The sequence below is a fragment of the Ammospiza caudacuta genome, chromosome 7 (assembly GCF_027887145.1).
Source record: "Ammospiza caudacuta isolate bAmmCau1 chromosome 7, bAmmCau1.pri, whole genome shotgun sequence".
Lineage (NCBI taxonomy): Eukaryota > Metazoa > Chordata > Aves > Passeriformes > Passerellidae > Ammospiza > Ammospiza caudacuta.
In genome coordinates, this window is record NC_080599.1 from 26,523,413 (window position 1) to 26,545,764 (window position 22,352).

Here is a 22,352-nt window from a genome sequence, read left to right on the forward strand (position 1 = left end):
TTATGTTAGGGTGTAATATATTTAGAAGAGAAAACGCTGTATGATTCTAATTTACTGTTTCCCTTAAAAACATGAATATGCTTAGCTGAGTTAATGCATGTACCCACTGAAAAAAAAATGGTTGCCTTTGCACTTGTTTTGGTATGCCTTACATCTTTTGAGAATACCTTTTTACATGTTAATGTCTCCAACCTGAGCTATTTGAACTGCTTATACAGTTCTATAAATATTGACTAATCCTTTTATCTAGAGTGCTTTTATCTTGACTGACAGTGGTCTTTGCTTGCATAGCAATTGGCAGATAACAAGCAGTATCAACACCACTTGCATGAACAGCTGATTTATTTATTCTTGATATGAAAAAAATGACTTAATATTTGTCTTTTGGTGTGACCTATATTTGTGCTTGTGTAATCTTGTTATGAAATATTAGGCCTATATATAACTGCATACACATGTGTATATGCACAACCTGATAAAATAATAATTTTGCAATGTATTTTTAGTATCATTACTTAAAAAATAAGCATTGTGTTGAGACACCGAAATGGCTATGAAATCTATATATTTAAGTTGCTCTATAAGAGTCACTTTGCATTTAGTAACTGATACTATTCATTTTCTCTAGACAAAGAAAATAATAATGATAATGATAATAATAACAACTCATAAAACTAATTTCTTTGTTGGACATTTATGATTTATTTTATCAAATTTCTTATCTAAATTTAAAGATAGAAATAGATGATTTAAAAAAAAACCTTCAGCATTCTCATTCAATAATTGTGTTAATTTTATGTCTTATCTGATGAAGTAGAGAACAACATAGACACTAAAGATTATTGTAAAGGTAAATGCATCTGTGTCATCCTTTCCAGACGCAAGTCACTATTGCAAAGTGTGACTTGGACCACAAGCTACAAGGCAAAGGGAATATCTGGCAGGTGCTGTGGGATAATAAAGTAACACATAGAGACTCACCACACATTACTGAAAATGCAACAACTAAGGATCTAGCCATTCACAATGCTGATTTTTTAATGAAATGTTTCACAGGGGCTCCCAGTCTAAATCCTTGAGCACAGTCTGTCCACTCTGAAGCCCTATGACAAGGCTAAGCACAACCTGATCCAACTGCTTGTGAGCTAGACTAATTTTTATTTTTGACACAAAAACTCTACAGAGACCTTCATTTCCACAGCCATCATATTAAAACTGAGTTGTGTAAAAGACCTGAGGACACATTGTTCTCAGTGTCAAAGCAGGGAAGGGAGCAGTATCAGGCAGGGGATGTACTAAAACATTGTCCAAAACAGGAAACAGCTCACAGTAACTTCACTTTTCATATACAGGAATAGCAAAAGCAGGAGAAGTTGCTAACACTGAAATTGTCACAAACTGGACAAAGCAGACATGGCTCTGGCCTCAGTCAGGAATGGTTTGGGAGCTGCACTTCACTTGCAGAAAGTCAGCCCCAATGAGTCGCAGTTCTGCCAGATGCCACTGCACATTAAGGTATACAGAGACACCTCTCACTGGAATAAAGATGAGCCTGGCTGGACAGCAGAGAGAGACTGCTGCAGCACAACCCCACTGCCAGGCCAGGGAGATGGCACTAGCTGTGCTCCACAACCTGAAGCTTCAAGGGGAAAGTCAGTGTATGCTTTAATTGAGGACTGATGAGTGACTTGGATCGCTGCAGAGAGTCTTTTGTGTACCTGCTATGATCACTTCACTCTGGCTAATCTTTTAAACAAATCTCTCCCAGTTCTCAGTTCCCTTCTGGCTCTCCTGTACTTACCACTCTCCCAGATGGGCCCAGTTACAGCTGTGACTGAATGAAGTGGGCAAGCAAAGAATTAGCCTGAGCAACTACACTTATCTGCTGCCATTTAAAGCATTTCATTGTGGCTGAATGCTGCTCTGTAATTATCCATGAGGAATGGAAATGTGCTTTGTTATAGCAACAAAGCCTGATGTGAATTTGTCCATAAAGCTAGGTGTGGTGCCTGGTGCACCCAGCTGCCACTCTATGAGCCTCAGCACATCTCACTATCTGATTTACAGGCAGCAGTGGGGGTGGATGAAAAGTTATCTATTTAATTTGTGCTGGTGATACTAGTTTGAAAACTATCTGCTAAGTGTTTCTCATTTTTCTCTAAGATAACTATGAAGGGAAGTGGATATATTAAGAGTTACACTTAGCATGAGTTATCAAAAAAGTATTTGGATATTTTGACTGCTTCCAAGGGAGATGAGAAACAGATTTTCCCTGGTCCACTGCATGCATATCAGTCACTTGATTGCTCAAGGGAGAGGTTACTGTGATTACTGCTTTATAGATGAACAGCAGTGCAGAGGGGTAAACAGATTAGTTTTACAAGAGGAACAGATTTGGTTTTGTTTGTGAAGTGTGATCCAGCAGACCCACTTAGGCCACATCAATCCAATTACAGTGGGGTTGAGATGAGGAGTTCTCCTTTTACCAGCTATATCACAAGCCAAGCATTGTATGGAAGAGAGACTGTACTGACAATCTCCTGCAGAAACTATCTCATCACCAATAAACTTCTGAGATGTTTGAGAGAATATCCCCTTCATCTTTTCTTGCTTTATATTTTGTAAGAGAAGAGGTTAAAAAGTTCCTCCGTGGTACATACTTTTTGCAGTACATACATTTTGCAGGCATGTTCACCCACTTGTCAGCCTGACCCACCATGTCAAATATCACTTGCAAGTCCTGTGACTGTCACTTGAAGAGTGTTGCTCCAAGATGTTTCCAATGGGACCAGGAATAATGGTCAGTAGTTCTTACACTGTTTGAATGAACACATAAAAGGAGAAATGACCAGCAGATCATCCTCCAGCTCATCCCCATACCATATTATGGATAGGAATTTAGCAGCACCTCTTGGGGTTTTGTATGTGATAATGCAGTTTCTTAGAAAGCGTTTTAAACTGCTACCATAGGATACATGGGAAACAATTTCTTGTTCCCATCTGATGACATTTATCTTAATTTCATCACATTATCCATATCAAAACTGTGAATTTGCTTGGTTCTTTTCTCCAAAATGTGGCTATCACTTAGGTGTTTGCATAATGCTTTGCACAAGGAAACCATGACAATTGAATGGCCTTTTATATCTAAAGTATATTTTTTTACTTGTCCATCATCTATTTATCTAATAAAAGATAATTTAATGAAACACATTATTAAAAATGTTATTTTGGGCTCCAGTTGTTCAAACCAGAATGCCTAATTCTTTGTTTATTCTTTAGGTACTCACTGTGATGAGGACATCAACGAATGTTACACAAACCCTTGCCAAAACGGTGGGATCTGTGAGAATTTTCCTGGAAATTACACTTGCCATTGCCCACCTGCAGACAAAGAAGGGATTTTTTATGGTGGCTGGAACTGTACAGAAGTTCTGCATGGCTGTACTAATCATCAATGCCAAAACAATGGAATATGTATCCCACATTTAAAAAACGGCCAACATGGATTCAGCTGCATATGTTCACCTGGGTATACTGGAATACACTGTGAAACCATAACCACATTTTCTTTTGAAGGAAACAGTTTCCTTTTGTTGAAGAATCCCCAGACCCATAAAAAGGATTTTTTCTATAATATAAACCTGAGGTTTCAAACTGTGCAACCCACAGCGTTTCTGTTTCACCGAGGGGAGAAAAACACCTTTGCAAAGTTGGAATTACTGAACGGCTACTTACACTTATCCGTGCAAGTCAATAATCAGCCACAGGCTCTTTTGCATATCCCACATAATGTCAGTGATGGAGAATGGCATTCAGTGGAGGTAACCTTAGCAAGAGCTGTTATTCTTAATTTGCTTGACAGCTCTTGTGTAGAATCCTGTCTCAATAAAACGTCTGCTAAGATAGATAACGAGCTGGTGATGTTTGCGTTTCAGAGCACCTTTTTGGGTGGCTTACCAGTGGGGAACAGCAACTCTCTACAGAACACCTTTAATACACATTCTGCACCTTCATTTGTAGGCTGTCTTCAGGACATTGAGATAGACTTGAATATTATTACTCCAGAGAATGTGTCATCTGGGTCATCTTTAAATGTCAGGACAGGATGTGCTAAAAGGGACTGGTGTGACCCCCCTCCGTGCCAGAACAGGGGACGCTGCATCAACCTGTGGCTGAGCTACCACTGCGACTGCTACCGGCCCTACACGGGGCCAGAGTGTGCAGCAGGTAAGGGAGCCCTGCTGGGGCCTGGGTGTGCTGTGCCTGCTGAAAGCATGGCCACCAACCATCCCGGTTAGCTGGCCGTGAAACAGCGTCACCCTCAGCATCTCTGGGGCTCAATGCCGAGTGGTGAGCCAGTGCAAGAGGTTAGTAGTGGCACACCTTTGTTATTTTCCAGTTACTTTCCCAGGAAGGCTGCTTTTCAGCCTGACCAAAAAGAAAAAAGTCAGGCTAAATTGGTGGATTCCACTCCTCTTGTTTTAAATTCTTCTCAGTGCTTTTGCACTCCATAAACTCTGAAAAACTGTAGTTCTCTGGATGCTGAGTAAAATTTAGAAAGCAAGCAAGTCACCTGGAGTTTGACTTATTTTCAAAGCATTCTTTGAAAATTTTATCCTCAAGCTCTCTAGGCTTTTATAAAGAGATTCATTTAAGGCAATGAAAGGCAAGCAAAAGTACTGTAAGCTAAAAAAGGACAGATTCCAATTTAAAAGAAATGAATGAGATTATACTCTTAGCTTAATCTGATTAGCCCAAGGAGCAGGCAGGGCTTCAGCAGCTGGAAGCGGGGCCCATTCATCCCTCAGCTGGTCCCAAGGTGGGGCTGGACAATCCCCAGTGCAGGCTGCTGTTCCCAGAGAGCTCCTTGGGGACCAGAGGGAAACATGGCCCTGTCTGGGTGAGCAGAGGAGCTCATCTCAGCAAGCAGCTTCCATGGCAGTGGTGAGCAGGAAAACAAAAGCTGCAGATGCCTGCAGCACCTTCCCTGCTACAAATGATCTTCACAGTGCAGGCAGGGGCCAAGTGGAAGGACAACAGGAGGTGCCTGTCCAGCTGCGTCTGCTGGGCGATCTCCTAGAGCTGTAAACACAGCAGCCCTTTGGAATGCTTTGGGGTGAGCTGTGTAATCCTTCCCCAGGCAAAGTTTTAGGGATTTCAAACAAGCAGTTTTGTTTAAGAAAATTGCACAGGACTAAGTCTTCACACCATGCCCTTCCCTCTGCCTCCCTCATCCACACACAGTCAGCAAAGCAATTTTTAGGGAGCAAGAAATACATCTATAAATATGTATGTATACATGTATACACACATAAGTATATTTATGTAGATATATTTACCAAGTGGACTGGAAAAAATTAAACACAACAGCAGAGCCATGCTGAGATTGGAATGGACAGATCCTAAACTGGTGCAAACTGGCGTGGCTGCAGTGCTGCCAGTGAAGCTACATTGATTCACATCAGCTGAACAACTGGCCTCAGGGCTTATTGAATGCATTGCTGCAGAAAGCTGGGCCTTCAAATACATTTCAAATGTTTGAATATAACTTCATTTTGCATGCTCTACCTCATACTTATCAATACCTTTCAATAGTTTTTCCTTTTGGTTTTATTGCAAAATGACAAAGTCTGAGAGGTAATTGTAACAGACTTCTTTGAAGTGTAGCTGTAATTTATCCAAAGATTTGGAAGGCAACTTTTGAATATAGGACAACATCTGGGAAATAAGTTTGCCTTCTTATATGAAGCAAAATTAAAACCATTCAGGGCCAGGAGCAGCTTATACTGGCATTAGAACTGTTGAGAATTATTAGAAAGCATGCTTCTTTTCTTTCCTGCTGACCACAATATTCCTTGCTAGTCGTGGCACCGTGCCATTTTGGTACATAGGTTCTAGATATATGTCACATGTAAAAGACTGTGGCAGGTTTCTAAAGAGGCAGAGTGGGGGAGGCTTGTGGTAAAGGATGACATAAGAAATGCTGGTGTCTTTCTGAAGAAAAGTTGCTGCCAAGTGTTTAATTGACAAGACGCAATATTTTCTCTACATATGCAAAATAACAAACAGATGTTGACTCATTTTTATCAACATCCAGATGTTGTGACCCAAGAGGTTAATATTGACCAAGGTGATGCTAGTCATCTCATCAAACAGATCAGGGTGATGATAAATGTGTGTGTTTATAAATAGAGAGAAATGTGACAAGGTAATTGTAAACATGAAATACCTTTCTGGAGATCAAGGCTTCTTTCTAATACTGCAGTTGTGGAACCCTCAGTTCAGCAGAATTCTTCTTTTTACTCTCATGAAAAAACTGTCTCAGTCTCCAGTTCCACCTTAAGAGAAGATATAACTTAAAATTCTTGTATGTAGAAATAATTATTTGTTCTGAAATACGTGTTCTGAGGCATTAAGTCTGTTTAATGAGTAGATGTAGATATATAGGCAATCTTATTCATAGAAATAAACTATTCCCAATTAAATTAAGAAATTGTCTGTTTAGGAACAAGTATGGGGTTTATTCCTGTTGCTAAACAATATGACCATACCCCATAGCAGTGCAGTGTGGTACTTTAATGGTCTGTTGGGGCTTCATGGTCAGTCCCTTATTTTCATCATTTCATCATTTTTTTAAATGCAGTCATAAAAAAAAAGTGGTTCTGCAAGCAGAAAGTTGGCCCATGACATTCTGCTCCAGGAGTTTTACTGCACAAAAGACAACTGAATCTTCAGCTGTGTGAGCATTTAAAAAAAGCTCAGTTTATTTTTTCTAGGAATTTGATATATGAAAAATAGCTCCTGAAACTGTTTAGGCAGGAAGTCTGTAATATTGAGGACAAGATCACAAAACTTAGTGTAAAAATAGAAACACTTTGTTGTTCTTTAAAGAGATGATTCATTAGAATTAAATACAGTTTTGGCTACATATTTTGTATCCTTAAAAGACTGAAAATCATTACTGAAAATAAGGGGTAAAGGACTGACAGATGGGTTTGGCTTAATCATTTTAATTGATAAGCACAAAGAAAGAAAACTTACTCAATCCTGGATCATGTTTCTCCCATGGCTCTGTGGGCACTTGGGGGCTGAGCAGGATTCATGGCTGGATACAAGTTGATGTAGGTGAGCATATGTTGAGCCCCAGCAACAAAAAGTCAGAGAACTGGGGAGCCTCTGCAGCACCACACAGGTGATCTATTCACACAAAAGGGCTTTGCCCAGCAGCTTTCTGTGATTGGAATCTGTGGAAAAAATATAATAAAATCCCAGAACTGCATTAACTTCCATGGTCATCAGAGGATCAAAGCAGGTAGGTTCTTTCCAAAATGATCTTTCTGAGGACCAGTTCAGGAAATTGTAGAAATCTATCCTTGTTTAATTACTTGAAAACACAGAATTACACAGAGCATGATAGAGAGGAAAAATGTGCCCAATTATATAACATATGGTTCTGCAATGGAGCTTAGTGCTACAGCCATGGAAGCCAACAGTAATTTTGACCAGAAGCTATTTACAGCTGGACCAAGTCTTTGTTCATCCATAAATAGAAGCATATCTTACTACTGTACATGAATATCACCAGAACTAGTTATTTAATCATTGCATTGGGTCCTTTATCATTTAACCCTAACTATTTTATTTTTCTTCCTTCTCTTCTTTTTTTTTTTTTTTTGTTTTTTTACCTTTTCCCCTATCTCTAACCTCAAGAGTACATCCCAGGCCGGTTTGGATCCGAGGACTCCTCAGGCTATGCTGCTTTTCCTGTTGGTTCCACTCAGAATGAGAACTTCATTATATCAATGTTTGTCCGAACACGCAAACCTTCTGGCTTGTTACTGGCTCTGAGAAACAGCACTCACCTCTACATAAGAGTCTATTTGGAAGGTGGGAAACTCACCATGCTGGCTCTAAGTTCCATGAAGTTGTTAGGGAAGCACTCAGTGAACGATGGAAACTTTTACTTAATAACCTTAAAAATAGAACCAAATAAGGTGGAGTTATTCCAGTCCTCTCACTACCTAGGCTTTATTTCTGCTCCAGCACTAACCATCCAAAGTAATGATATTATTTACATTGGAGGCCTACCAGATAACAGAGAAACTGACAGAAATGGCAGGTATTTCAAGGGCTGTATCCAAGATGTAAGAGTGAATAACCAGCTGCTGGAATTCTTCCCAATCAGCAATCCACCAAATTCTCTTATCAATCCAACTCTGATCAATGTCACCCAAGGCTGCGCTGGTGACAACCTCTGCAAGGTAAGAATGACATTTTTCAGAATATTTTCACATGCTTATAATGGGGAATTTTTAAAAGTGTTTTTAATACGTTCCCACACATTATTTGATTATAATGTCAGATTAGGAAAACATGCAAAAATGCTAGAAAGAGCAGGTTTTGTTAAGCTATGCTACATATGATGAATATCAGGAGCAAAATGTATTTGCATAGGGGAGAAGGAAACTATTTTGAGATTGGAATACTGTTTTTCACTAATTATTGAACATGCTGTACTGTCACAATACTGGTCTTTCTAATTTTCAATCTGAAATAGAAAGAAAACTTCTTTTTGCCAGACAGTCCCCCATGCCTAGAGTTGGGTGTCCAACAGCCTTGATTCATACTGAGGTTCTCTCTTCTCTTTCCCATAGTCCAACCCCTGCCACAACGGCGGTGTGTGCTATTCCATCTGGGATGACTTCACCTGCACCTGCCCCCCTAACACAGTGGGGAAGGCATGTGAGGAAGTTAAGTGGTGTGAGCTTGGGCCCTGTCCTCATGAAGCACAATGCCAGCTGGTGCACCAAGGATTTGAATGTAGGTACATTTCAGTTATTCCAATCATCTTTGGAGATCAGCAGCAATCGGTATTTTCAGCAGCATTTCCTTTGAACAAAGTATTCACGGCCTTTAAAGTTCATTAAAATTATACTTCTGTATTAAAATAATAGTCATGTCAATTTTAAGTAATGTTAATGGGAAGAGTCTGCCCTACCAAACCCAGAAAATGTCCCCCAGACCCCTGAGTCAGGCACTGATGTTCATAGGAACTTTGATTTTGACTTACTCAGCCCAGCTAGTCAAGGTTGTCCCGTAGATCAGTGCATTGCCTCACACTTCCACTGCAAAGAGATAAGAGGATATCCAGTCTTGGATTAACCCTAGAGTGTTCTCCATCTTCCTGAAAAGCTAAGCTACAAAACTTCCATTGCATCATTTGATTTTCTTAAATCTTGAATAGCTTTGGAGAAAGTCACCTCAGTACCTGCAGTACAGTTGCTCAAGCAATGCCTTCGTAAGAAGCACCTGCATGCCAAGCAATCCTCTTGAAAACTGATGACCATTAGCTGCCTTAGGATCATTAGCCACCCTGCACATCTCTTTCCTTCTCCTTCCCATCCTAGAGTTGAATTGAAAAGAGCAAGTAGGGATTTTAAAGAAATATTTCTTCATTTTGCTACCAAATAAAGCCCTAATAAAAAACTGTAAAAAAAAAAAAACTGTGAGGGAAGGTAAATACCCACTCAGTCTGATGGAAGCTGTCAGAATGGCTGACTCTTAGGAACAGGAAGGCTGGTCAACAAAAGATCTCTGTCATAGACAGACCAATATGATACTATTTTTATGCAGACTGTTAGGATCACCATTGCAGGATACCTTAAAATTGTAACCGAAATTAAAATAATTGCTCCTTCTCTCACAGATGTCTTTAATGATAACATCAAAATACATTCTCTCATAAAGTTTAGTATTGCATATTAGAGTAGAACAGAAACACTTAGTGACAGTGAAGTGAAAAGTACTGAACTGTTTCCTTCTGCTAAACTCAAGTTCATTTATACTTTCAATGATTCAAGGTCACCCCCTATAGATTTCTGTGATGGTTTATGTGGCAACAGTAGGGAGTTTCCCTAATAGATATTCAAAAATTCCTGCACTACAGAACTGCATTTTTAACTAGTTTTATTCTTAGCTACAGGATAAACTTCTCACTCAACACAGGATAACAAAATAAAAGCTTTACTGGGCAATGAGTTCTCTGCCTTGTGTCTTCTGCTAAAAAAACAAGCACCTCAGAAACCCATCTGATCTCAGATCTTTCAAAGCTATTTTTTTCTGAAGTACAGACAGAAGACATTCCTTCGTGTCCCTCCTCCCTGTCTAAAATCCTCAGAAACCTCAGAACATTTAAATTTACAGCCCAGTGAGTAAGCGCATTTTAGTAGAAACCATACAAATGAAAGGTGCCAAATACCTTTGTGAAGATGTCCATAAAGCTGTCACTCACAGCAGAGTGAGCTGAGTCCTGCTGCCCTCCCAGTCCCACGTGCACAGGGCTGTGGCAGTGCCTGCCCACCAGGAGAAGATGGATCTGAATGTGACAGGCACAACTGCTCACAGGGATTTTGAAGGGGCTTTCCATCAACTGACTTCCATTAAATTCATCCTTTTGCATCAGTGAGATGAAATTGGGATCCAATCAAATACTTCATAAAACATCTTAAGACTCACCCAAGAAAAACGGAATTGGGAGAGATGTTCACCCCATCCAGATCTGTCGTGGTGGATAACTAGGCTGCCTGTACTTAGGAAACAATCATAAAGAGACAAATGTATGTCTTTTTTTGAAATAGAGAGATAACAGTAATGCAGAATTGTGTGTTAGAGTGATAATCTGAGATGATGCAAAGCAGTACGCTTTGGATTCGATTATGGCTGATGCTGGCACTGCCCTGTAAATTCCACAGCCACGAGGGGCAGACCAGGATAACTGAAACACCGGTGGAATTTGACTGTGTCCCAGCAAACCTAAAAGCAGTTACATGGCATGTGCGCTGGAGACACATCTTTCCAGGTGTATTGGTGTAAAACTGGCCTGGTTTCTCACTTGCTGTCTTTGCACAGGTCTCGCTAACGCAGTGTTCAGCGGCCGGAGCAGTGCGATATTTTACAGAAGCAACGGGAAGATCAGCAGAGACCTCACCAATATCATCTTTGGCTTTCGGACCAGGGACACTGACGTGATCCTGCTGTATGCAGAGAGGGAGCCTGAGTTTGTCATCATCAGCATCCACAACTCCAAACTCCTGTTTCAGTTACAAAGTGGCAACAGCTTCTACAGGCTGACCCTGGCGAGTTCAGAGTCTGTGAGCGATGGCAAATGGCACCGAGTGATGGTCTCTATGGTGGAGCCCCTGTCCCAGTCCTCCAGATGGCACATGGATATAGACAACAAGAAAGACACGGCAACCAGCACAGCTGCTGCAGGAAACCTCAACTTTTTAAGAGAAGAGACAGACATCTACGTGGCTGACAAGGCTTTTGACAGCCTGGATGGCCTGCGAGGGTGCATGAGCACCATAGAAATCAGTGGCATTTATCTCTCCTACTTTGAAAATGCTGACATCCCTACTAAAAAACCTCAAGATGAGCAATTTCTCAAAATATCTGCAAACCCTGCTCTTACTGGCTGTTCACAGGCAGATTTCTGCAGCTCTGACCCCTGTATGCATGGGGGTATATGTGAAGACTTTTACACTTCCTATCGCTGTGTGTGTCCTGATGGATGGAGTGGCACCTACTGTGAAGTCAACATTGATGAGTGCTCTTCAAACCCCTGCGTCCATGGGAACTGCTCAGATGGGATTGCCTCCTATGAGTGCATCTGTGAGCCTGGTTACACTGGGGAGACCTGTGAGGAGGATGTAGATGACTGCCATGGCCACCAGTGCGTGAATGGGGCCACCTGTGTTGATGGGATTAATGGATACTCCTGCCTGTGTGCTGCTAACTTCACTGGGCGGTTTTGCAGGTACCATAAACAAGGCTGATCTGTAAGGTTTTGTCAAGGCTCTTCTGAAGGGCTTTTACATCCCTGATGTCTTTGTTTTAAACACAGATGTTTTGCATCTGTCTCTGTATTAATCATGGCTGCAGAGTCGAGGTATGAAGGGTACAGAAAATTGTACAGATCAATTAGATGTGGACTGAGACAGTGGAGAGCTGCCAGCTCAGGCAGAGACTGGCAGATAAGGACTGAAGGAACAAGGCACAGCTCTGCTGCCCTGTTCTGCTGTCAGCATTTGTCCTGTGAGCTCTCTGATGACAAGATTACAAGTCTTCCAGAGCTTGAAAATACATGTGCTACATCTTCTTTTCAGAAAAAAAAACTTAAGGTTTTTAAATCTCTAAAACTATATTTTATTACAGTAATACGGCTCTATAGCTATAAACACAGAAATTCAGAGCTGGTAGGAGAAAATACCAATAGGAAAATAATTTGCTTTTCTCCCCACTCACAGCATCTTTTCTGGGTTGGTCTTTTCCTCCCAGCTTATTCTCAGTCCTGGTGGCTGCAAACACCACACAACCCACTTTTGCCATTGCTTCTGACACTGCTTACATGCTATTTCCTATTTCTCCCCTCCAGACTCTCCTCTAGAAAGGCTGCAAGCTATTCCCTTTAATTGCCCTTCTCTGCATGCCCATAAAATTCTGCCCTCTAAGCGTGTCCAATTCCTCTCCAAGAAGGCAAAATCCTTCTCCTTCCTTCAGAAGACTCCAACAAATCCAGTCTGCTGCAGCCCAAAGGATGCAGACAATCTTCTTCACGCTATCCAATTACAGGATATAATTACTCTGTCTTTTAGGATATAATTACTAAAACTGACAGGTTTTGTTGACTTTTTCTGAGAAGTGAGGACATCCTCAGATTTGAAGATGCCTTATGGTGGCCCAATAATTTTTATCTTGTATGTTATGTCTGTCTCTTTTGAACTCTTACACTAAGCTATCCAGGTATCACAGAGAACCACATTAGTAATGTAAGTAGAGTGATGTCCTTTTTTTTTTATGATAAATGAATCATTATCTTGCCAGTAAATATTCGGAAAAGAAAAATTAAATCTGTCAAATTAAAAACGTTAGGCAAAACACGTTCTGGGAGTCTAGAATGTGAGTTCCAGCTGTCATTCCTTTGGGCAGTACCCTATTCCCCTGCTTCAGCTGAGAGTGCAGGAGACATCCAGAAACAAGGACAGTGCCAATAACTGCTGCTGCCTCCTTGTGTGCCCAGGTACAGAAGATTACCTTACACCGTGTGTGGGAACGAAGAGAGGAACCTCACATGCTTCAACTACGGCAACTGCAGCGACCTGGGCGGGGAGCTGAGCTGTGCATGCCTGCCAGGCTTCGTGGGAGAACGGTGAGAGCCTTTGTCCTGCCCATCCCTGGGGAGCACCTCTCCCAAAAGCTGCTCCAAAAGGGTCCAGAGGGTAACAGCCAACCCTCTGGCAGAAATACAGACAAAGCAGCTGATTTATAATGCAGGAGTTCCTTGCTAGAGTGACTCTGAGGGTCTGGAGTATTGTGGTTTTGGACAAAAATCACAAATGAATGCAGCCAGTAATCCAGCCCAAGATATTAATTCTTAAACAGCACTGCAGGCTTGCTTCTCTGTGCCTTTTTTTTTTTTTTTTGCTTCTGTGCCAAATTTTCATATGACAAGTTAGAATTTCCATAGGTGAGACACAAACACACATATCCTGCTCATATACCTAAACTAGCTGCATGCTCTGGCACATGAATATGCAAAGCTGTTCCATTTTCACATGTCTGTGCTGTGAAGATACAATCTATTCTATCCCAGGGATGGTAAGAGGTGGCACGGTATACCGCACTTTCTTACCGAATGCTGAAGTGTGAGAACAGAATGATTACTTTTAGAAGAGATTAAGGAACACTTTGTGCATGTTATTGTTTATCTTGGATCAGAGGGACCTTCTTCACAGCGAAATGTGTATCTTGTAGCCCAGTTGACACTTAATACTGGCCTTCAAAGAGCTCTGGAGCAGGGAGGGCTGAGAGCCTCAGGGCAGGCATCAGGTGCTGCAGAAACCTAGAGAGGCATTGTCCCAGTCATAGCCTGAACAGGTAAGGGCATTTTGGATAGAGAGACAGGAAAATCTGTACATACTTCTGGTGAAACTAGCATTATGTCAGAGTATAATATCCAAAAGTTCAACAGGACCAAGCTGTAATGCAGAGAAGTTTCCAACAAAAGGTTTTCATTCTCTCAAAAACTTATGAGCCCACTGATTTTGTGGAAAGAGTACAGTAGGCTGTAAAAGACATGAAATGAAGATTTCCACCCACTCAATGCACAGTGTGGTTGGCAGACACACATGAATTGCACTGTTAACAGCCAGGTCACCTGTGTACCACCTCACAATATTCAACAAGGGGGAAAGGATACAATAAAATAAAATTTTAAGACGTAAAAGCATATTCATAGCCACTTCTGCACTGCATGTATTCCTTGGGACTTTGAGGCAGCAGGAAAGCCCTTTTTCCTTCTCCCTCCCCTGCCAGCCTACCTGCTAACTGCAGCTTTGGGAGTGAGCCTTCCTTCCCTCCACCCCAGTGGCTGGCAGTAATCTCTCTTTTACAGCTCCCAAGGTTCTCGTGTGCAGCCTGTGCCCGGCGAGCTGCAGGGAGCTGCCTGTGGCAGCCAGGCTCTCTCCTGCAGCCTCTCAAATGGAGCATTTGGCCTCTGCTCCTCCAGGCTGCCAAGCCATAAACCAGCAGTGCTTCCGTGCTTGGGGGTCTCACTAGATCAAATGAGAACATTTCATCCGGGTTTTTTTTGCTTTTTTTCCAGAACAAATTCAAATATATCTGTTAATAAGAATATCAAAACCAAACCACTTTGTATATTTATGTATTAGGATGATAAAGCAGGCATTTTCCTTTAAGACAATATTCCAGCCCTCAGAAAGCCACTGGTGCACAGTGTAGAGAAATTCTATCAATTGACTTGGGATCACATTAAAAAAATCCCAATGGGCTTAATAGCAGGTGGAAAGGGAAATGTATAAAGATTAAGCTCCATTAAAGATGATAGGGCTCTCTCTCAAAAACAAATTTGTTATGTAATTCAGGCTGGAACTTTGAAAATTACATAAAGGGAGTCAGGTTTTTAGGTGTTCCTGAAAATCAGTTGGATTAAGGTACCTGATTCCCCAGAAGATTTGAGAGATTTTTGGCTTTTTTTAAAATTTGCATAGGTAATTTCATAGCTATACAATTTTTATACATTGGATAAATAACTTAGGTCTTTGAAGTATATTAATATAATTTAATATTTAAGGAAACTATCGAAAGAAGTTTAGATTAGAATAGAGTAAGTGTTTAATATAAAAATGCTCTTCTATGATGTATGAATAATATGTTTATTGCTTGGTTATGAATATGACTGAACAAAGCAAGTCCTTATAATTCAGAGAGAATTTATCACATTCTTCTCCGAGTACAAACCTGCAATTTTACCTGGAAAAAATAGGATTAACTTTTAGCATTATTTGATAAAAAGGAGCAGGGAATTAAAAGGGAACATTTTCAGAGCAAAAATCACCAAATCAGTAGTTTTCAAACAGTCTTACATATCCCTCATTATCCTTCCATTGTCTGCCTCGAGAAATTAGAACTCAGATTTCTTGTATCACCAGAATTAGCTCAAAACCACTTAATGATACATATTAAGGCTTATGAAACCTGCCATGCACTATTCTTACCTTTTAATTGGGGCCCAGCTCAGAGCAACTGGATAGGAAATTGTGCTGGGATCTATCGGCATACCAAATTGAGGAAAGAAATAAAAAGGTTAAAAAACCCACTCAAAAACCAGATTAATATTTCTAAGAGCACTCAGCTGGCAAAAGCACACATGTTTTTGATTTATATCCAGATTACTGAGAAGGAAGCTGTGCCCTCAGCTCCTGAAACAATGACAAGGACAAGCAAGCTGTCAGCAGGACTTGCACCAGAGCTGGCTCTGAGCTCACACAAGAACTTGCACTGCACCTTGCTGAGCATCAGTAACCATGAAGTGCTTTACAAGGATGAAATTACCTGCTCAACTGTCTGTGTTTGGAAACCATGCAGGAGGTTCAGGGTTTGAGTGGGGCTCATCACTAGTTGATAAAACCATAAACACGTGTGGAAACACGCCCCAGAGCATCTCCATCCCCCCCAAGCTGCTGAATTAAACACTTGCCTGTTGGAAGCACTGGATGCCTGGTTCCTGAGGCTGACTGTCTGCAGTCTCTCCTGCAGGTGTGAGAAGGACATTGATGAGTGCAGCTCTGACCCATGTCTGAACGGGGGCCTGTGCCAGAACCTGCTCAACAAGTTCCACTGCCTGTGCGACGTGAACTTCGCCGGGGACCGCTGTGAGATCGATGTAAGCGACCTCTCCTTCTTTGTCTCTTTGCTCTTGTGGCAGAACCTCTTTCAGCTCCTCTCCTATCTCATTCTGCGAATGGATGATGAGCCAGCAGTCGAGTGGGGTGATCAGGAAGACTATTGAGCTGTCTTTAAACTTTTGTGTTTTACTGCAGCAGAAGATGCCTTGACTAAGCAGCTTAGCAAAGCAATACAAATATCAAAGTTTTAAATAATTGTTTTATATGTCTTTGAATGGTTTTTCTATGAATCCTTTCAGATCTGGTTTAGTTAATCGATTTAGATTTAGAACAATGCTAGCAGATGTTAAAGAGTTCATCCCACCTTCACCAGAGCATTTCACCACATGAACACAGCCAGTGGGTGACAGTGGGACAACTAACAGTCACATTTACTGAGGGTGGCATTCAAACCCTACTGCAATGAGTGACAGACTCACTACCTTCAATAATTCTAATCTTAAACTAAATCTTGCAGGTGGTCACTATTTTTACATCACATCCCATGTTTATTGCTGTTCCTTTGGCAGTTAGGTCTCACACCTGTGAAATCAGGAGGGATATTTTTGGATAATTAGGTAATGGTTTGGATTAGCAATTGACAACCTGCTGAGGAGACTCCCACATCCATCTGAATTAGTGTCAATCCTGCACTGATATCACTAATCCTGATCCTCTGCTCCATTAGCCTCTACAGATACAATGTATTTTACTGAGATAAAATACAGCCATCTTAATCTTTACCAACATTTTCTCTTTCAAGAAAGGCCCAGTAAGTGTCTCAGACTTGAAATCACAGATTTGTTGTTTGTTTAAAGATTTCTATAACTTTAAGTAAATCTGTTTTACTTATTAGCAGATCAGTGTCATCAGTCAAAAAAAAGATGGGATTTTTCCTTCTTAAAAGCAAGCAAAGTAATTGGGTTGGTTGTCCATGGATTCTTAAAAGAATGGAAAAAAGGACCTGAAAATTATGAGTGCCAGGAGATGTAGCAAAAATATTGTAGCAAAATATCTTTGTAGTGTCCTTTGAGAGTGCAGACATAACTGAAATACATTGTTAAATACTAAACATTCGTAAAAAGTGAGGAGTTTTTTTCTTTTTTAACCGTTATTTAAGACAAAAACCTCATTTATGAAGGGTGAAATAATGTATTTGGACGTGCATTATTATATTGCAGAGATTCTCTGTCCCTTTTAGTCATTTGAATAGTGTCCTTGAGAGAGGATTCAAAAGAACAAGTGTGTACAGGGTGGTGTTTTGTTATTAGCTGTATGGCAGGTAGCAGAGTTTTAAAGACTAACACCATACTGGGAGGTTTTCTGACTCCAGAGGGGACAACTGATCTTTTGGAGAAGTCCTTGAAATCCCTGATATCAGTTTCCCGCACTCCAAACCTGCCCCCGTCCTCCCGAACTCGCTGCAGGTTGGACCTGGTGCATCCAGGAAAAGCAAATCCCCCCTTTAAATCTCCAGTGACATTAGGACACCCTGAAATGTTTCTGAGTGAGATTTTAGGGTTTCTGTTTTGCCACAGCAGGATATGGATCGGACAGTGGATCAAGAGTATTTTTTATTTTCCACCTTTCATAAATGCCCCAGGTCTGTTATTTCTTTGAGTACCACTCAGCACACAAATGCAGCAACATTTCTGCTGTTAAAAACCCTACTCCTATTTTAGGGGGAAGGAAAAAAACCAAACAAACTTTTGCACATCTGTGGAAAAAAAATTGTGATTCATCCCTGTCACATATTCCTAGCATCTGCCTTAGTATGAAAATAAAGTACAGTGTACTTACCTATAAGAATTGTACACAAGGATAATTTCTTTGCTGGCTTTATCATACCTGAAAAAGATTAGGGATTTTTTTTTTTGTTAAACTCTTATTAAAAATAATTATAAATAATTTTGTATTATATATAAAAATTTATTTTAAAAATCCTTTCCTCTTTGTAAGCAATCAATAAACACTAGATGGGAAGGGACTGGAGATGAAATTAATGTAGCAGTGTCAGAAAGAAAACTATACATACTATCAGATATAGGTTTAGTTATCTTACTGGCAATCACATGTAATACTAGGAATTACAGAACACAGGCAAAGAGAAAAAAACAAAACCAGACTGCATTTTGGATTTTTTTATTCCAGTGAAAAGATAGTTTTGGAAAATTGCTTTCATATGGGGAAATTTAAATTAATAGCATCTTATGTTGGGAATTTCATTCCAAACTGTAGCTTCCATTTAATTGTAGCTAAAACTGTTTCTCAGTTTAGTATTATTGAAAAGAAAAATGAAAAACTAATCAGAAATAACTTGAAATAAAAACTGTCCTATTTCAGAATACTAACTAAAGACAAAGAAAAAAGAAAATTTAAAAATTCAAATGAAAAAAGTGCTGCTACATATCAAAGCTGTTCAAACTTTTTTTTAATATCTATAATTAAGAAAATAATGAAGTTTCGTTTGATTTTATTTCCTCACTGGTTTTAGTTCAGTTCCCACATAACTAAATTGAACCATTATGTACTTTGTAGAATATGCACAACAGGACACACTACATTAAGCAAAAATTTCATCATGGTCTTAATGATGAAGAAAGGTAAAAAAAACTAAATGTAATAACAGTATGTCTGCATTAGACCTAAATGCAAAATGTGAAAACAATAAGAAAACATTTGTGTAGAGATTCCAGTACTCTTTCTATTCAATACTAGACACTTAAAATGAGTGTTTATGCAATATTAAACACAGGTTTCATATTAATTTACAGCAATATGCAAGTTATTATTTTAAACTCAATTAGCAGGACATCAGTTCTCTCTTTCTTTTACTGAAAACACTCACCTGTAATTGAATTCTTTCCTTCCTCTAATGCCTTGTCATCATGAAACATCCCCTGGCCTCAGAAATGCTGCTCTCTTCCTCTTTGTACTTCTGTATCCTCAACTGCATTGTGCACGTGTACATAAATTTCCTACCTTTATACAGCAAATAAACCTTCTGCCTTTGTCTCTTTATGTCTGCTCCTCATTTCCTGCTCATGGCTCTGTCCATTTGCTTTCAGTGTGCCATGTTTTCTGAACTCTTCACAGGAACACCACACGCCAGCCAAGGCTGCTTCATCCCGGGGTTTTCCAGGAGTTCTGGAAGGGCAGGGTCAGGCAGGTGCTTCCCACTGAAGCTCTTCAGCCACTCCAACCACCCCAGCTGCACTCCTGCAGACTTGGTATTTCTATTTTTAAGAGTCAAAAAATAAACAAGTGCCAGGTTAAGTGAAATAATTTTCTATATTTTTTTAAGGGATGCAGGTGTCAGACAAATAAAGGAAAACAGATATAAAAGCAAACATGAAAAACATAGCTGGATGAATAATGACACTGGATACTAACCTTTATGGAAAAACATCCAATTGCTAAGATTTTTTTAGAATTCAGGGAGCTGAAGAGGCCATTATTCAGATTTCATATTAAGATATAACAGCAACATCTTCATACATTTCCAGTGTTGCAATTGTACTTCAAATCTTTTGATAGTTGATTTTTTTTAAATTAAGAACACAAACTCCCTGCTGAGTTCATGCTTTTGTAGAAAATCAGTATTTATAAAAAAAAGAAATATCAAAACACACTCCTACTATTTTGGGCATTGAAAAGAAGTTGGGAAAACATAATCTCAATATATTCAGAATTAGAGGAGGGATACAAGACATGCAAATGAAAGAAAGCCCAAAAACAAGATCAAGATTTTTAGAGGCATGGCTGTTGATGTTCCATGTTGGTAATATCTGTAATGGATCCCTCTGTGGTACTGAGACTCAGACTGGTTTTCACATGCCAGTGACTGTCATTCATAAAGCTGGGTAATGAGAACTAACAGTGTTTGGGTTTGAGGCAGAATATAGATTTCTGAAAAGAGGGGGAAGGCAGCACTGATGGAGACACTGGAAGGGAGAGCAAAGAGATTTGCATCAGCTGTGGGATGAATGAAAGCATATTCCTCACTGTGCTTGGAAAATGCACAAGGGGTTTTCACTGAGTAGGTGTCTCCAGGGAGTGGCAGATTGTCTTTACTGACCATTGCTCTTACTTCTGGCTCTTAAAAATCCAGGCTCTGACTGAGCCCTCTCTGCCGCTGTATCTTATGACAGTTTTAATTACAAAGAGCCCATGTGTTTGTGAATTTGAAAATAGCCTTGATATATGCTTATTTAGATTTTCTTACTCCCAGATTACTGAGGAAGCTAGATCCAATAATCATTTACTCACTGCACATGACTACAGTACATTGGTGAACCTAAAAATAGGAAAAAATCTGCTTCAAACTAACAGTGATGAAATAAGATTTCATCCTTTCTTTGCAAATATTTTTTCTGCCCTGACAGCCAAAAGTTCAGCCAAGAGGGCATTTTACTTGTTTATATTAACTTTCAGCACTTGAACTTATATATTTATATCTTGAGTTAGTGATTCTCCTAAAATAATGAAACTCTTGTTTGCAATAAATTATTCAAAATTTCTACTTCAAAACCCACAAGGCCTGGTTCTGAGAACTATAACCCTAAAAAGGCAGTGAAATAAAAGCTGCAGCAAATCTTCTTTCTGTGGTACTGAGATTATCATTAGTTGAAATGGATCCCCAGGGAGTAAAGACAAAACCCAGGGTTGGGTTGTTCATTTTACTTTGTGTTTCAGGAGTGCCCTGAGCCCCGTTAGACTGGGAGCACATCCTGCCAGGGCTGGGTCCTGCTGGTGCTGGCAAACAGCTCCAGCTGAGCTTTGGAATTGTTCCTTGAACATTGTCACCAGCGGCACCTTTGGGACAGCACTCCCTCACAAAACACACCCCCTCTCCCATTGTACGTGTGAATATACATGAGACTTGAAAGTGGAGGTGGATTTCATGTCCCAGAATTGAAGTTGTCCTTGGTTCACAGAGCTGCTGCCGTGTGCTGCACCACTGCTCTTCCACGTTCTCTTCCAGCTGGTACCACTCCATCCTCCTGGGCACAAGGACAAGCATCATGCACTGGAGGTTATGATTCACACTTAATGTCATTAAAAATACACTGATAAGCATGTTGGAGATGTTCAATATTGAATCTAAATTCAATAAAACTCTCCCAGGCTTCCATAGCACAGACACAGGGAATTTTGATTGAATCTGCTCCACAGTGATTAGTTAATGTATTCATTAACTGGAAGGGTTAGTAATATGAATGTAGCAAATGATACTTAATTACAATAATTAATGCCTGGTGATTCATGAATAATGCATCCCATAGCTATTTACATATTCATACTTATGAGGCTATTAATGGATAATTACCATTTGACTAAAAGACATGGACATCAGGAATGCAACAACCAGACTGTCTTCCCCCAGTCTCACTGTGGCTTTACCTGCATGCCTTGCTCTTGTACACCCCTACCTTGTGCACAGAAACATCAGCAGTATTTTGGTTTTAAGGCCTACAGAGTGATCTAATGGCATTTATAGCCCATGCAGGTTAAATTTCCACTCTGCACCAGTTCTCAGCCAGTACTCCCATCAGTTTCTGTCTTGAGATTGCAAAACTCTGAAAGTACTTTGTTCTCTTCACCATCAGTACAGATTTGTTCTTGCTCTTTCCTACTGCAGATGATCAGGACACTTTCATACTTTAGAATTTTTTAATTTATGAAATTGGGTAGAAATATTGGACAAAATAGGAAAATTGGAAAATTAGGTTAGCTATATTGGAAGCACCTTCAAACTGAAAAATTCTGCCCTAGCTATCTGGTATTTCTGCTCCTATACACATATTTCAGTCTCCACATAAGCAAATACTTTGCTAGACCTCCCAAGAAGAGACCTTGAGAGCAATAGAGGAACAAAAATAAACCACAAAATTAAAAAAAAATTCTTATTAAAACATATTTTAAGGCAATAAGATAATTTTTATTATTACCCTGAGATTGAATGCCCAATGTTGACAACACCAAGACAGTGGTTTTCAGCAGCCAGCCTCAGGAGTGTGGTAAAATGAACAAGTAAAGCTGGGAAAGTCAACTGAAAAGTGCTGCCAGCCTGAGTTTCAGACAGGGCACTCGTGCTGCTCATCC

General features: G+C 40.0%; 1 protein-coding gene across 1 annotated transcript in view; it reads left to right on the forward strand.

Moving 5' to 3' along the window:
• CRB1 (crumbs cell polarity complex component 1) overlaps positions 1-22,352 on the forward strand; it is a 96,511-nt gene that overhangs the window by 58,317 nt on the left and 15,842 nt on the right. Inside the window, exons 7-13 of the mRNA XM_058808075.1 lie at positions 3,283-4,230; positions 7,714-8,264; positions 8,658-8,823; positions 10,912-11,818; positions 13,082-13,210; positions 16,108-16,246; positions 20,479-20,596. Of these exons, the coding sequence (XP_058664058.1) occupies positions 3,283-4,230; positions 7,714-8,264; positions 8,658-8,823; positions 10,912-11,818; positions 13,082-13,210; positions 16,108-16,246; positions 20,479-20,596 (2,958 nt within the window). The remainder of the gene's footprint in view (positions 1-3,282; positions 4,231-7,713; positions 8,265-8,657; positions 8,824-10,911; positions 11,819-13,081; positions 13,211-16,107; positions 16,247-20,478; positions 20,597-22,352) is intronic.